The sequence below is a fragment of the Pleurodeles waltl genome, chromosome 2_2 (genome assembly GCF_031143425.1).
Source record: "Pleurodeles waltl isolate 20211129_DDA chromosome 2_2, aPleWal1.hap1.20221129, whole genome shotgun sequence".
Lineage (NCBI taxonomy): Eukaryota > Metazoa > Chordata > Amphibia > Caudata > Salamandridae > Pleurodeles > Pleurodeles waltl.
In genome coordinates this window covers 302,228,648-302,245,433 of record NC_090439.1, presented here as the reverse complement: position 1 = coordinate 302,245,433, position 16,786 = coordinate 302,228,648, and the positions used below count along the sequence as shown (strand labels likewise).

Sequence of the window (16,786 nt, the reverse complement as noted above, 5' to 3'; positions counted from 1 at the left end):
TTTGACATTCAAAAAATAAGTACAGTCTGGTGGCTCACACCACACCTCAAAGATATGGTTATTAATTAATGATTCTAAGTATTAGCTGTAATTCGGAACCTCAAGGCTGGGTCCTACGCACTGTAAGCGTGATCACTAATATAGTGCGATATATTGGACCTAGTAACACCACTTAGTACACCGTAACAATTAGAATGAACGCTTTCGGCTTCTGATGCCGCATTGAGTACATCCGAACGAGCAGTGGTGTGCGTGGCATGAGCCAGTGACTGCACGGAGAGGTCTCCTTCTGGGTGGCTTACCTTGAGTTGCTGTTTCGCACTCCTCTGCCCCCTCCCCGCTTCCCCTTCCGTCGATTTCTATGCTTCCTGGGCGACATCCGCCGTCAAAAATCTTGCAGCCACCTACTCAAGCCAGCCACCGATACCCATGGAAACTCAATGCCCACGATATGCGAAGCGCAGTCAAGGGCGAGCTTTCATTTTGGAACAAGACAATAGTGACGATTGGCATGCCTGATGGCACGCCTCTTAGTCTTTAAAACCAGCTATGGGAATTATAAACGTTATCACCATCTTTAAGAAGTGCGTCTCTCTGTACAAGATATATTATTTTAACTAAAGTTTATTACGAAAAAATATAAATACAGGAGAGCTTTCACAAGATGTCACACTAATTTCAATAATCTAGCGAGAAACTCGATAGAAAATGGTTCGCCTTGTGCTGCTACTCGTGTTTACAGCCTTGGTTGATCTAGAAAAGGTGGATTTTAAGATGTCGGCATTCACGATCAGGCTTAGCAATGCCTAGTAGATTTGTACAGCCGCTCAGGCCACTTTCCAGCTCTGGTTCTTTCCCTTTCAGATATGTGAAAAACGCAAAAGAAAAAGGACATACTTACAGAGCCCAAGCTGCATGCACGTTTGGCGGCCATGTTTGACTGGTAACTATAGTGGTTACTTACATAAACCCAAACGTTCGCTGCAGAGAAGGAAACGAGTACTAACGAGCAGCAGTAGGTGTGGATAACCTCAACGCTTCATACTAGAAGCTGGAATGTCAAGTTCATAGCAATCTCTATAAAGGACAGCCTATAGCCTGGAAGTGTTCTAACAAATATTCACAAATAACAAAAAACACCGGAATAGCGAATAGGTCTCGCCTTTCAAAGACTTTCAGTGACCTTCTGCGTTACCAACGCCTTTTGCCAATGCTTAACACAACTGCCACAAAAAATGCCCGCTGCAGCACAATGACGTCACTGAGGTGGATGGCATGGGCAATGTTCTTGGTGTTATCGAGGCAGTTCAGTTGACTGGCAAACACATCTATATTGTGCACTACTTGCAATGGTTTACATGCCGTGAACAACAACAAAAATTGCCTCTTTTCTTTTTTTGGCTGAATTCCATTTCTGTTTTTTTACTACATACTGGGGCACTGCTGTCCAGCACCAAGTGTATGTGATCTGATTCCTAAAACTGTATAAATTGACCAATCTTTGATTGGTTTATTTAATTTTCTTATAACCCCATCTTATATGGTGCAGACAATACACCTAAGGCACAGAAAGTTAAATGGCACAGAGGGTGAACAATTAAAAAACATAAAACAGCAATAAGGATTGTCCAGTCAAATACACGCTTTTATGAAAAAAAAAGTATTTTATGGCTACCACCATAAAGGAAATTACGACATTCACAAACAACTTCCACAGCGTCTCATGGTAGGGTTCCTTAGGCCTTTCCCTGAGTCACACTCCTTCCTAGTTCTAGCAGTAGTGGTTATTCCCCATTCACTATTGGCGACATTTAGGTGAATCCCCATTAGTCCAAGTCCCATTCTGACTCTGTATGAAAATAAAAAGTGTTTCAGTGCCGAAGTGCTATCTGGCAAGCAAGTTCTCTCAGGGCCAACTGGCCCAAAATCAATCTTACCCGTACCAGCAGGATCGGAGTGACAGGGGTCCCTGAATGCTTCCCCACCACGGGTTTTGGAGCTGCAGCACCTGTCGCCAATAAGTTCTTTGCAAGTGGCCTGGACAGGCTGCGCTTGGCAGACCACAAGCTCCTCACACGCGATCATGCAGCCACAAGCACTAACTTATGTTCTTTATCGCTCCTCCAAGGAGGCAAAGTTCTCAGATCCTTCGCACTGAGGGTGGGACGAGGGAGTGCAAAAGTCCTGATGCTGATCCACAGTCACAGTGCAGGCCAATAGAGGTCATTGCGGTGGTCTCCCCCTCGGGTGGATGATCTCGACCAGGTCACACTTCTTGCTTGGTCCTGGTGGCCCTCTCTGGCATACGGAATCGCCATCCCTCTACTGTACACAGGCTTTGTCCTGATCAGCACAGCAGATTTCTTCATGTTGTCCCCCACCGCACACAGGCTATGTCCCATTCAGCATGACAATCTCTACAAGACAGCCCCTTCAAGCATATGAGATCACTGGATTCCCATCGCACATGGGCTCGGCCACCTTGGTATGGGCATCTCTTCACAGAAGCCCACCCTGGCACTCTTGGTAGCTGGTTCCTCACTGCAAATGGGTGAAGACCTGTTTAGCGCAGTAATGATCACGGCTCACTTCAAAGCTGCCCTACCCTGGCATACAAGGGTCACCAACTTTCTCAGCACAGGTGTAACGACCGGATTGGTGTGGCAGTCGCCTACTCACACCTTGATAAGGGAATCCACTAAATAGGATTCCCCACTGAACCTCATTTGCTCCAATGCTCTTTTCTTCCTCACAATGCACACTGGTCTTGAAAGGCAGACAGGCACTGTTTCTCCAGGGGAGGTGGTCTTGGATTCCTTGGCTGATGTCTCCTCACCCAGCTGGGGGACTAGCAGGCTTTGGCAACCAGTCGTGGTCACAGGCAAAGTCCTGCAGAGCTTCTCCTCTTTACACAGCCCAACTGGCTGCTTGTCAGTTAAACATTTTTGGGGCCTCATGCTCCCTCTTCTCTTAGTCCATTTCCAGACATCAAATGTGATTCACAGTCTGAGTCTTTATGTTGGGGTCTGTTTACTTGTTAAGTGTCAGTCATCTGCCTTTCTTCCTCCTGAAAGCATTCTGTCACAGCAGAAGCGACTCCAAAGCTGATAATAGCCCCATAACACAGGCCATGGAAGTGACTAGGAGTTCACACCTAGATGTCAGCCACAGTGATATTTGTATCAATGGGTTAGACCAGGGCCTCAGCCCTACTCTCTATGATTTTCTTATCAGCCCCATATCCTTCCTGACGTGTGCCCAGGTCCCTTTCTTGTGGTCTTTATCTGAATCAAAGGACACCATATGAAGTGCACTGGGGGAGCATCGCTCTCCCTCTCTTTAATGTGTCCCACCCAGCTTACAGGAATAGATCATTACACAAATCTTTCTGAGGGGATTCCTTTACATCCTCTCCTCATGTGCCACCATGCAGCCCTGGGTCTCCCAAAATGGAGCCAGCCATGTACTGTACCCTTCACAGGCACACACCCTGCACATGTATACAGCATACCTACACTGCACTACATTCTTCATGTACTCTACCACTCAGTTACATATACACCCATCAAATGCATATAAAATACATGCACTGCATGGCACTACATCCTTCATGTATTCCACTCACAGGCACACATCCACCCAGCACATGCATATAACGCATTCGCCGCAAACTACTTCATTAGCCCTATATTGTACCATTCACAGGCACACATACACCCAGCACACGTACATCACACATGCACTTTGCATAATAACATGCCAAACCGATATAGGAAAAGGGTGAGTTAAACACATGGCAGCGGAGCCGGAAATGAGTGCTCCAGTGGGCCTGACTAGTGACACAGGTAAAGAGGACCTGTTTACCATTACTGATCACTGCATGGTATGCTGACACCACAGCGTTTGGGCTGTTTAACTTCTGGAAAAGGCAGTAGCCTTTCACCACTTTGAGGGTAGTGCTTTGGGAGCCTCTCCCAGACCAACAAGAGTGCAATCCGTGAGACATGCCTATGCTATGGCACACACACATGATCTGTGTTTACCTGTGACAAAAAATCACCTTTAGGGATCAAGACATCAGTACAGTTGGGGTACTTAGGGCAAGGGTGTACATGCGTTACCATAAGAAGGACTCTTTTTTACCAAAAGGTAGTGTTTTTCTTACCCTGCCAGGACGCTCAGATTGGGCAGGCTTAGGAACTTCATTAGCTTCAAAGGGACCTGCCTTGTCATAAGCAAAAGTCAATTGATTTTTTAAAACAGATTTTTTTGGTTTTTCAATTCAACAATGTCTACACCTCAGGGGTGTCTAATGGCTGTATCCAAACATCGTAGGTCCATGAACAATTTAGTTTTTTGCTAGATTCCTCACAACTTTCGCTGTCATTATACAATCTCAAAGCATGTGAATCATGTCAGAGGAAGCATATAGCTCTCTCTTGCCCCTCTTAGTACATCTTAGTCTCAGTGTACATGTGCATGAGGGAAACATTGGTGTGTTTATTGGTCTTGTCAATAGACTAGGATTCAAGAATATTCAGTGCCATTCAAACCTAACCCACTCCCCATGCCCTCGCCACCCACTCATGCCATACCCTGTGTACTGGTTTCTTACTGCACCTAAGTTTGTGTTGGATCACGGAGTCTCTCCGTTTGCTCATATTTATAGGTCTAGTACAAATTCTGGCCTTTGCTCTGCTAATGCTCTACTGAGAAGGGGGTGTCACTTCAATATGTAGTGGGTCTTGTATGTACATCCTATTCTATGTGGGAAGACTCAACTTCTTCCTGCAATGTTGTGACGATCTGCTCCCAGGCATTCGTTAGGTCCAGGGATCCCCTCCCCTAGGAAGCTCCCTTTTCAGCACTAAACTTTCATATTCTGCCCATCGCCTTAATTCCCTCTTCCAGCTTTGGAAGTTGGGAGCCGCCAAGCTCTTCCAGTTTTTTCTCAATTCTCGTTTGGCCAATATGTATGCTAAATCCTGGAATTTGCTAGTTGCCCTATTCTTGGGAGTGTGGGGGAACCAGTGCAGCAGGCTTCTCACTCAATAATTTCCGCTATGTATGTGGTCACTGTGTTCCAGTAAGTGGTCAAATGGGGACAGAACCACAGCATGTGTATAAGTTCCGCCGCCTCTTCACCACATCTGGGGCATTTTGCATCCATCACATGTAAATACTCACAGAGTCTTTTCGGGGTGAGATATGCCCTATGTATGACATAATAATGTATAGGTTGAACCCTAGAGTTCCTGGAGACCTTTGGTGCTCTTTCTAAGATCTGGTCCCAGGTCCCCTCTGGTATTAGGGTCCCCAAGTCTGTCTCCCATTTATGTCATAGGTTGTCTAGGGGGCGCATCACTCCTGTGCAGATCGCTCTACATAGGCCGGCTATGGCTTTTTGTGTGCCATCGGAGGTCATTAGGTAAGTGCTGGGCTCATAAGGACAGGGTTCACTATTTCGTATGTGCCAATGAGCACTAATAGTGTGTGTCAGCGCATCGTTGCAGCAGGAAGTGGCCCTGTGGCAGATCATAGACCTGCCGAAAATCTTCAAACGGTAACAGGTTACCATCGCGATAAAGGTCCCCCATCTGTAAAGCCCCCGCCTCCTCCCAAATCGTCAGTCCCCTCCAGTCTCCCGCTTGAGGTAACCATTGAAGCCATGTCATCGGTATCTCAGGTGTGTAGGGTGTAGCCGTGCCCGTCCTATGGAGGCATCTTCTCCAGCACTGGCGGAGGACCTGGGTCTCCGGAGAGAGTGCTCGTTCCGATCTAGTAAGATTAAGGAGCAGGCCCGCCAGGACCTAAATGGGGGGGGGCAGATGTGTTTCCATCTGCTCCTCCAGTCCTGCCCTCCGCCATCCACCGGGTCAGCCACTGCAGCTGGGCTGCTAGGTAGTAGGCCTCAAAGTCCGGAACCACCAAACCCCCCTCTGCTCAAGGTTGCTTCAAAGTGGTTAGGGCCACTCTGCGTTTCCCATCTCCCCATATGAACACCGTGAGTAAGGAGTCAATTTCCCAGAAAAACGTGGCCGAACCCAGACGGCAATACCGCAAAATAATATAAGAGCCTTGGCAATGCTACCATCTTAATAAGCGCTATTCGTCCAGCCACAGAGATCGGGAGTGATTCCCAGAAGCTCATGCTGGTTTTCAGTGCCCTTATGGCTCCCCCAATATTATTCTCCATGATGTCCGCCCTAGTGTGGTAAATCCTGACTCCGAGAAAAGACATGCATCGGGGTTCCCACACCACATTCTCTAGCCCTTCAGGTGGCCCGCGGTACTCCAACAGGCGGGAACAAGTATGATTTCTGCCAGTTTACCTGTAGGCCTGTCAGGTGGCCAAACAGCGCTAGGAGAGCACGAGCTCCCTTGAGGTCCGACCCTGTGTGTTGCAAAAATAAGGGGAGGTCATCTGCATATAGCGCTATTTTGTGACGTCGGTCACCCTACATCAGTACCTGATACCAATTGGTGGTTCTAGCCTGGGCAGCTAAACGTTACATTGCCAAGGCAAATGGTAATGGCGAGAGCGAGAGCGAGCAACCCTGCCTGGTGCTCCTTTCTACTGAGTATTGCTCAGATATCGTGACCCCAGTTCTAACCCTGGCCTTCGGCTCTGTGTATAAAAGTTTTGTCCACTTGATAAAGCCCTCTCCTAGGCCCATGCGAGCAAAAACTGCGCACAAGTAGTCCCATTCTAAACTGTCAAAAGCTTTTTCTATGTCTACTGCCAGTATAGTAGCCGTATCTACATGTGGGGCGACAGTATCTAGAATGTGGATAGCTCCATGGATATTCTAGGAAGTATTCCTGGTAAGGATGAAACCCGCTTGGTCACTGTGAATCAATCGGGTCATGTACAGGAGCAATCTTGTCGCTAGTATTCGGCTTTGGATCTTATAATCCAAGGTAAGCATGGATAGGGTCCTGTATGCTCTGCTATCGTCAGGCGGTTTACCCGGTTTTAATCATGGAATTATCAGGGCTTCCTTTGTGGAATTGGGGAGGTGTTCCATTTCACGTGCCTTGTAATATATTGGCGCTAGTTTAGGGGTCAACTCCTGTACATATGTGGTGTAGAAATCTATTGGAAGCCCTTCTGTGCGTGGGGTTTTCCCCTCGCCAGGCCTTTGATGGCATCTCTGATTTCTGAGGCCTCTATTTTATTTCGGAACGCATCACTCTCCTCCTCACTGAGGCCTCTGTGTGGTAGGTGTCTTAAAAATGCTTGTATATCATCCCCCGCCCCGTGTGGTATACTGGTGTAGAGTACAGTGTAATTTTCAAGAAAGTGACAATTAATTTCGTCCTGTCTTTACAGTCTATTCCCTAGAGGTGTCCTGATCTCTAATATGGGGGTCCCTCGTTTTGCGGGGTTGGCCACCCATGCCAGGAGTGCTCCCCCCTTATCCCTCTCCGCGTGTGCCCTTACCATGTAGTTTTTGTAATCAAAGCATCTGAGCCTCTCTGTATGTGCTGCAACTCTCCCTTTGGCCTCGCTCACTTCTTCTCGCAGCTCAGGGTGTTCTGGGCTTAATTTTTCATTTATTCACAACTCTTTCTCAGCTGTCTCTATCTCTCGAAGCAGAGTCTTTTGGAAATAAGGTGTACTGTGGAAATGTTTACAGTAGGGCAAACAGAAATTGCAGCAAAAGTGGGTAGGGCTGCCAGTTGGAACTGTTACCCCATTAGTTAGGTAGAGAAAGGAGTCACCCCTACCCCCAACTAGCTGGTGCCATGGATAAAAGTGGCACCCCAAGGCAACTCCTCAGAACACTTTCTGTACCACTGGAAAAACAGAAGGACTGCACCTGCTGTTTGAGAACTTTGATGAGACCTGAAGTGCTGGGCCTGCCCTCTATACGCAGGACAAAGACGTGGGCTCAAAAGAACAGTTGGCTGACCTCCTGTGTGGCCGCGGGGATACAACTAATAGCAAAAGGCCTTTTCCTGAAGTGCCCAGCTGACCATTAGCAACTGGACCTGGACTGGACCCTGCTGTTGGCCTCTGCCTGCCATCCTGAGAGCCTCTAAGTGCTTGCTGAGAGGTCCTAGGGGCCTTAGTAGGGTACTCATGTGGTTGTTTTGGCACCAGAAGAAGGTTTAGAAACTTTTGAAAACTTTTCCTCCGCAGCTTCAGCGGGACCCACCACAAAAGGTTTCCAACTGTCAGTTCCACATGGTCAAATTCAATTTCAAATTTGCCTCGGTCGATGGTCACCGCACCTCTGAAAAAGCAAAGTAGGGACTGATTTAGACTTTGGCAGAGGGTTACTCCTTCACAAATGCAACAGATACCTCATCTGCAGTATTACAAGTTCCTTAGGCTATAATGGAATTGTAATATGGCGGATGGAATATTCTTCACATATGTGATGGAGTAACTCCCTCCACCAACTGTAAATCTGGCCCTTAGTCTCATTCTGTGTTGGGACTTGAAACGTTTTCAGTGAGAAATCACTAAGCCTTCAGAGCGCCAGCTGCACCATACTGATTCAGGCATGAAGCCTTCAGTTCCACAGCAGTGGCTACAGTTTCAGTGGCAACCCAAGCACCGAAGATATTTGCCCTTAGAAAGTGACAAAGTCCCATTCTGCGTTGGAACTTAGAAGACATTTCATCACTTTTCTTCCAAAAAATTGACAAAGTCCTTTTCATAAGTGAGACTTAGAAATTGTCTTTTATGTTTTGACTTACAGACTTTCACTTAAACCACTCTACTTGGTATAGTCAAACCAGGCTCCATCATGGCCGGCCTGAAATTGCACCTGCACCTCTGTCTACTGAGACCACTGACTTACATTGGGCAGTTTATTTTCCTTGGCACTTTTTCCACTTAAATCTTTAAAAAAAGTGTATCTCCTGTTCCCCTTAGTTGAGTTATGTCATTTTGCTTATTGCATTTTTCTTTATTTTTATAAATTAGAGTTGGATTTTGATTGTGTTGTGTCTTTGATGTTTTTACTGTTTTGGTACTTCTAAATGGTTTACACCCTTTCTGCTCCATGCTATAGATAGCAGGTTTTGAGCTCAGGTTTAAATTGCTGAAATCTTTGACTGGACCTAACAGGTTAGTGACTTTGGGCCAGATGTAGGTAGAAATGGGATTGCGACTCACAATTTGCGAGTCGCAATCCCATATGCAGGATGCTGTCCCTGACACCATCTGCGAATCGCAAGGGGGTCGTAAAGACCCACCTCATGAATATTAATGAGGTGGGTCGCGATTTGCGACCCCCTTGCGATTCCCTGCACTCACAGGGATGGTGGCCTGCTGGAGAGAGCAGACCTCCATGTCTGTGACTGCTTTGTTAATAAAGCAGTTTTTTTTTTTGGTATTGCAGCCCGTTTTCCTTAAAGGAAAATGAGTTACAATACACTTGAAAAAATGAAACCGTTTGGTTTCATTTTTTCAGAGTAGGCAGTGGCAAAAAATATTTTTAGAGCCATTCACAAAGGGGAAGGGGTCCCATGGGGACCCCTTCCCTTTTGCGAATGGGTTAGCACTCACTTCACATGGGTGCTAACTGCGAATTAACGCGGTCACAAAGCAATTCTGCATCGCGATGCGAATCGCAAATAGGAAGGGGAACACCCCTTTCTATTTGCTAGTCGCATTCCCATTTTGCGAGTCGGTAACCAAGTTACCAACTCGCAAAATGGTAATGTGCATCGCGATGCGCGTTTTGCATGGCACAAACTGCAAATTTCGCAGTTTGCACCATGCAAAACGTTTCCTACATCTGGCCCTTTATTACTTGTGGTGGACTTCTATCCACCCCAACTAATAATTCATTTTCTTATACTTTGCAATTTGAAGTGGATTGCATGAGATAAGTTTTATACCAAACATTTAGGCAGTTTTTATACTTTCATGGACAGTAACAAACAGGAAGAAGGTGCTGTCATTTCTTTGGCTGGTAGTCACAGCTGTCACAAGATTGGTTAACTTTATATTGTTGGTCTAATTTGCGGTTGTGTAAAGGCCATGTCTGCAGATTTTACTATGCTTTTAGTTATGCTGAGGAGGCGTGGAGAGGTCAGGGTTGTTGTAAATGGGGTTGTATATTAAGGTATAATCTTTTATTCTGAGTTGTGTCTAGGTTGTGCGTTGAGTGCATGGAAATGTGACTTTTGTTATTTCTCAGTAGAGGCCTGCCACTGTTTTTAATTTAATACCTAAAGTATCATTTTGTCATGTGAGAAGGCAACAGTGTTGTGTCCGCTGGCATGGTATGCCTCCTGTGCCATTTTTATGTGCCTAAATGTATGATATGATGAGTTGGGAAGATCAGTTGGACTGGTGGCCAGAGCAGGAAAGTCACCAATGATTCTGGTGACACACCCCATGTTAACGCCTATATGTCACAAGTAATACAACTATAGTGAAGAAATCTGACAATGCAAGGTTCCATTACTTGAGTGTATCTTAGTAAGATTATACTGCACCAATGCATATATGTATTTCCTCATAGAAGCCGTGTAATGGCAGTTATTCTAGTGCAATTTGGAGGTATCCTGTTCCTACCTGCTCCCTTTGGTGAATAACTCATTATAGACTCCTTTATTTACCACTTAATGCACCTCCCAACAAAATGCTCGCTCAGATTGAAGTGGGTAGAACAAGGCGAGTTCTCAGACAGTCAGAGGTTACATCAATGTTGTGCTTTGTGTTTCTTTGTAGACACCTTTTGTATCGAGAAGTCTTTATTTCTCTGTTTAGTCAGCCACATCAAAACTATGGAACAATGTTGTATTTTGTGCTTTGCTGTTTTCTGTACATTAAGAAAGGATGGGCTGTGAATATGTAGCATATGGTAAAAGACATGTACCTCTGCCATGAGTGCCCAACTGTACTTGCTGTCTGGATCCCTAATGCTGATTTCTGTGGTTATAGGCATGTGCGACATGCATGTGCGACATAACATAGGCCTGTCTCACGGATTGTGGACGTTTTGGACCGGGAGTGGCACCAGAGTGCTACACTCACAGTGGTGGGATGCTTCCGCCTTCACCAGGACCTAAGCAGTACAAGCACAGTGGTGGCAACCAACATACAGTGTAGTGATCAGTAGTAGCAAGCAGGATCTTTTTACCTTATGTCACTGGAGTGAGGCCTAAAGGATCACTCACCTTTTTGAAAGTTTTGCTTGGGTCTCAAACCTTCAGGTCCAGGAGGTAAGCAGAGGGGAAGAGCAAGAGCAGCTGAAGCAAGAACTCCTCCACCTACGCGAACAGCAGTTAGACCTCTAGGCCCTCACGGAGGTCCTTGAGGATCTATCCAGAAGAAACAACATCTGCATTTGCGGTGCCCCCATGGGAGCAGAGGACAACAACACAGAGTCGTACCGCCTAAAATCCCACTCTTTTCCCTACCGATTTTTCTCATCTTACTCTTTTAAAAAAGCTGGTATGGGGATCCTTTTCGCAAATACATTTAAAGGAGCCATGGAGTACAAGGTAGCTGAGGTTCAGGGCAGACTCCTGGCCCACCAAATACAAGCAGAAGGAAATATCTTTGTGCTGGGTTCTGTGTATGCCCTCAACGATGGTCAGGAGCCTTTCTTGTGCAGGACAATAAAGAAAGTCATGGCAGATAAGAGTAGGGGGGTCTTGCTGGGAGGGGACCTTAAAATAGCCTTTAACACTGAGCTAGATAGGTCAGCCCAGCAGGGTGGAGGCTCCAGGGCCTTATTGGGAAAGAATGACAAGGTGGCTGGTGGATGTCGATATGGAGGCTATATGGAAAACTCATAACCCGGTGACACGTGCATACACCTTCTACTCACATGCTCATAAAACATGCACCAGGCTCAACTACTTTCTGGGGACACATGAAGTCTGGGGCATAGTGGGCTCATTAGGTAAAGAACCACGCACAATTTCTGACCATGCGGCAATCACTATTGACCTGAACATCTCAACCAAACTCCTATTCACCGTGTATGGCGGCTGTGCGCCACACTTCTACATGAACCTGAAGTGCTCCACCCGATTCAGGGGGCCATCAAAACATACTTGGCACATAATGACACAGCTGACACACATATTTCTAACTTGTGGACTGCCTTAAAAGCAGTGATAGAGGGGAATTCAAAGTTATAGTAGCGCCAGACAATAAGATGTGAATGAATAAGAGGGATTTGCTTACTCGACAGGTGAGGGAACTAGAATGCATTCATCAGCGCACAGGGGCCTGAGGGTCTGGTGACAGCTAAAGGCAGTTAGGAAGCAGTTAGCAGGGCTAGATATAGATAGAGCCGAATGCGCTATTCTATGCCTCAAGCACACTTACTACACAGGCCACAATAAATACAGCAGGTTACTAGCAAATCGCCTCAGAGCCCAACGGGTGCAAATGAGGGTGGAGGCCCTGGAGGGTGAAAACCATGAAACCCTGACGTCAGACGCAGATATAGTAGAAAGGTTTCAGCAATATTACACAGACTTATATGCAACCCAGAGCCTACTAGATCGGGCTCCCTCGCAAAACTTGCAGGGGGGTCTTGACATCGTGCTTGACACTGGATTTCACGGCACTCCTAGATGCCCCGATCCGTATAGAAGAGGTAATATCTGCTATAGCCAGACTCAGACCTCATAAGTCACCAGGCCCAGATGGGTTTTCAGCTGAATTTTATAAGGCCTTTTGCATAGAGGTAGCTACGATAGTGACTAGTATCCTACCAGAAATGACGGAGGCATCAATAGTCTTCATACCTAAGCCCGGTGAAGAAAGGACCCAATGTGGCTCCTACAGGCCCATCACCTTCCTCAACGTTGATTTCACACACTTTACAGGCATCTTGGCTGCCCGGCTGAACCCACTCATGCCAAGCTTAATAGAAGCGGACCAGGCAGGGTTTGTGCTACACAGAAAGTGCTCTGATAATACCAAACAATTCCTACACATGACTGATAAAGCACACCAATCGGGAGGCTCCACTATGCCTCTCTTTATAGACGCAGAAAAGGCGTTTGACTGGGTGCATTGGCCCTATCTGAGGAGGACCCTGGCACATTTTGGCTTCGGTGCCCGATTCTGTATCTGGGTTTCCAACTACTACAATAACCCCAGGCCCACCATTCAGGTTAATGGCCACTCCTCTAAGGCCTTCACAACAAATCCGGGACAACTTAGATATCACTAGAGTCCGCTTTGGCAGAGACCTACATACAATCAACTTATATGCTGACATTGTCCTGATGACCTTGGAGAACCCCACCACCTCGCTGCCAGCTTTCTTTGGGGAAGTGAGCACTTTCAGTCAGGTGGCAGGATTACGCATTAATACACATAAGTCGCAGGCCCTTAACATCATGGTCCCTTGCCCTCAAAAGGAACCCTTGTCTCAATTCTTCCCTTTCCAGTGGGCAGAGCAAGCACGGATGGTGGCGGCCACTAGGCCCCTTAACTATGAGCGACTACGCCAACAGGTGATGAAAAACCTAGCACTATGGTGCTCCTACCGCCTTTAATGGCTAGAAAGGATCACACCAGATAAAATGACAACCCTCCCACACGTCCTGTACCTTTTTCAAACTTTGTCAGTGACCCCCCCCTCACAGAACCCTGCGGGCTCTCCAGCAGGCACTTTTTAAGTTTATATTGGCATACAGTAGGCCCAGGATGACTAGAGAACTGAGTTACCACTAACCTCCTGAGGGCGGGCTAGGCGTCCTCAACCTCCAGCTATATTATCAAGCGACCCAGCTCTGCTACCTAGTGGAATGGTCACGATTAGCTTCAGAAAAGCATTGTCTGTTTATGGATAGGGCAGTAGTGGGCACTCATCTCTGGAAGGTTCCCTTCTTACGGAGGACCCACAGACCCAAAAGCCTCTACGTCCCCCTAATCACTGGCTCACTCATGAGGGTCTGGGACGCCACAGCTACAAGACAGGAATTTACCTAGTTTACATTGCCCCTTATGCCTATTGTCAGAAACCCGGAGTTCACCCCGGGCATGGACGGGCCGCTCTGGACTGATGGCAAGACGCCGGGTGCCGCTCAATGGGCCACTTCTTCGACGCTGAAGGCTCCATCTCCTTTGAGGATTTGAGAGATCTATATGACCTCCCAGACACAGAGCGCCTACATTACAGGCAGATCAGGCATTGGCTCTCCAACACGCTGAACCACACAGCCAGAGGCCGCCATATGACAGCCTTTGAGCTGTGGCTAAAAAAGAAAATGGCTGATAAACAATTGATAACCAAACTTTACAACATCCTCCTGCAATCTATCCCAGCTCCTAAACCATCTAGCCAACTCTGATGGGAAAATTAACTTGGACGACAACTTTCAGTAGATGAATGGGGTGCAATATACCACTGGGCGCGTCATTGGGCTAATAACGTGGCGAGTGTAGAATCGGCCATTAAAATCGCATCCTATAGGTACCTCACCCCTGTTAGGTTATACAAATGGACTTATGGAAGCCATACATATCACTTTTATCAAAAGATTTCTCAGAATTAACTTGCATTAAATACCTTAGTCTTCTAAGGCAGGTGGACTGTCTAGATAGCCTGCTACGGCGATGACTCCTTTGCTATGTATACGCTACACATCACATCCACTGCTAACAATTTACCCAGCAAGAGTACCTGGGAAGGGAGGGTTTTCTTTCTTCTTTGTTTTTTTCCTCCTTTGCTTTCACATTAACGAACATGTATGTGTGCTTTGCATAAGTTATAGTTAAAAGACTAGGCTCGTTTTCCCTATCGGCCAGTGGATGTAGGTGGGCATATGTGTAGACTTCTGCATACTCGCTGTTAAAATAATTAAAAAAGAGTTAAACTATAAAGAGTTTGCTGCTGTGTGCTTAAATCACCCTTGGCTTACATCAGGTAGATGTGGAGGCTGCATAGTTCAGGAGTGGTGACTCTGCGTTGGTTGTATGTGTGCCTGAGAAATATACAGTACAATGATTGTCAGTACTGAGCAATACACGTGTATTAGTACATGTGTGGCATGTATGTATGTCTGAGAGGAATATATTATATGAGAGATGTAGTGCTATGCAGTACGTGCACAAGAACCACATGTTCTGGGTGTAAGTGTGCTTGTGTGAAGTACAATACATGAAGGGTGAAGAGTTGTGCAGCGCACACATAGTGAGTGTATGTGCTGGTCATGCTGGCTGTGTGTGTAAGAAAGGCAGGTCAAGTCCCCAAAATGTTGCCATCTGCCAACCAGCCAGATGGGCTGTGTGAAGAGCCAAACCTCTGCAAGACATCTTCCTGAGCCAGGACTGGGGGCCACAATCTCATAGCCTCCGTGCTGGGTGAGGGGAGACCATGCAGAGAAACCAAGATAACCTGCACTGGAGCCTGGAGCACCATTACCTGACACGTGAAGTCTATGAGTAAGAGGAGAGGACTGGAGTGAATGAGGTCTAGTGGAAAGCCCTGCCAAGACGAATCCCTTAGTGAGGTGTGAGGAGAGAAGCTGAACACCAATGTGTATGCTTGTGTGGAGAAACAGTCTGACGACCCCCGTATGCCAGGAGGGGGCCGCTGTGATCTCAGCTGCGTGAAGTGCGCTGCGTGGGAAGCACCAGGCCCACACCTCCGCGCCAAGATGTCCCCATATGTCAGAAGGGGCTACCGATGAACTTAATTGGGCTGGAGCATGAGACTTTTGTCCACCACATTTAGCGCGATCGCACTCAAGAGTCTGCACCCAATAGTGCACAATGTGGTAAGCCTGTGTGCCTGACAGGGCTGCAGGTATCACTGTGGCCCACTGTTCTGGCTGTAGCCTGGATGAGATGATTACTTCCATGACGAGCGGGTTCAGCACACCAACTGCACTTGTCTGTTTCCCCAAGGATCACAGCATGCCACTGAGGATGTCACATCCACACCAGAGCTCCATTCTGCAGCCGAGAACTCCCTGCGCTCTTTGTTAGGGGAAGACTAACGTACCTTTTGCAGCCATCAAGCGGAAGCAGCATCGATCACTGGTAACCAACCACCAGTGTTGCTCAACAGGAAGAGCCTGTGCTACAGGGTGCTGCCGTGTTCATTGTCAGTGGCATGATTTCACCGTACAGGATCCAAGCTTGGGAGCACCCCAGGGGAGGGCATTTGCTATACGGCTGAACACTGGCACACTGCCGGAGTGGGAAAGACTAACTCTGGGCTTTTGGGATCCCACGCTATTCACTGCTGAAGGTGCTGCAGCCCCTCAGACACTTTTGACTGAAACCCTAGAGTCAAAAGGGAACTCCTGAGTACAGCCTAGTAGTTTGCTTTCCCTGGTGTGCCACCAGAAGATGGGGAACAGCCCTGAACACATTTCACGAAGGAGGGTTGGACAGGAATTTGCTTGACAACTACTACAGCCCTGACTTCAAGTGAGATTGTGTTGTTGCTTCAGAGTGTCGTATTTCTTTGCATGTGTAGAGATGGAAACAAAATACTACCTTTTATCTATAAAAGCAAATATTTGGCTAGCTATTGATTTATCGTTTGTACTGTCGGAACTTTACGATTTATTTCCAAACTCCTCTTCACTCCAGGATATCAGTTCTTCACAACAAATTACCAGCTTCGGTTCAAATTCCAGTCCACATCAAAGTAACAGCTTCAGTTCAAATTCCTGCCAACACGTTTTTCGTCTGGGAAATCACCTAGTGACTTGCTGTAGATTATTCATTCCGTACACATTGAATTCCGGAAGGAAGTGTAGTCGCTACACATGTGGAGAAGAAATACAGAACCCGGATAAGAGGGGATAATATGCATGAGATGTTTGAAGACTCAAG

At 46.8% G+C, this 16,786-nt stretch overlaps 1 protein-coding gene across 3 annotated transcripts in view; it reads right to left on the bottom strand.

The window, feature by feature from the left end:
- OTULIN (OTU deubiquitinase with linear linkage specificity) overlaps positions 1-16,786 on the bottom strand; it is a 337,117-nt gene that overhangs the window by 184,249 nt on the left and 136,082 nt on the right. The window contains exon 1 of one of the 3 annotated variants that reach the window (XM_069219765.1): positions 303-853. The exons of 1 other annotated variant lie outside the window; for it this stretch is intronic. In XM_069219765.1, the coding sequence (XP_069075866.1) occupies positions 303-379 (77 nt within the window). In that variant the 5' untranslated portion in view covers positions 380-853. Of the gene's footprint in view, positions 1-302; positions 854-16,786 lie in introns of those variants that run through there. One more of the 3 variants, XM_069219766.1, reaches the window with a different exon arrangement.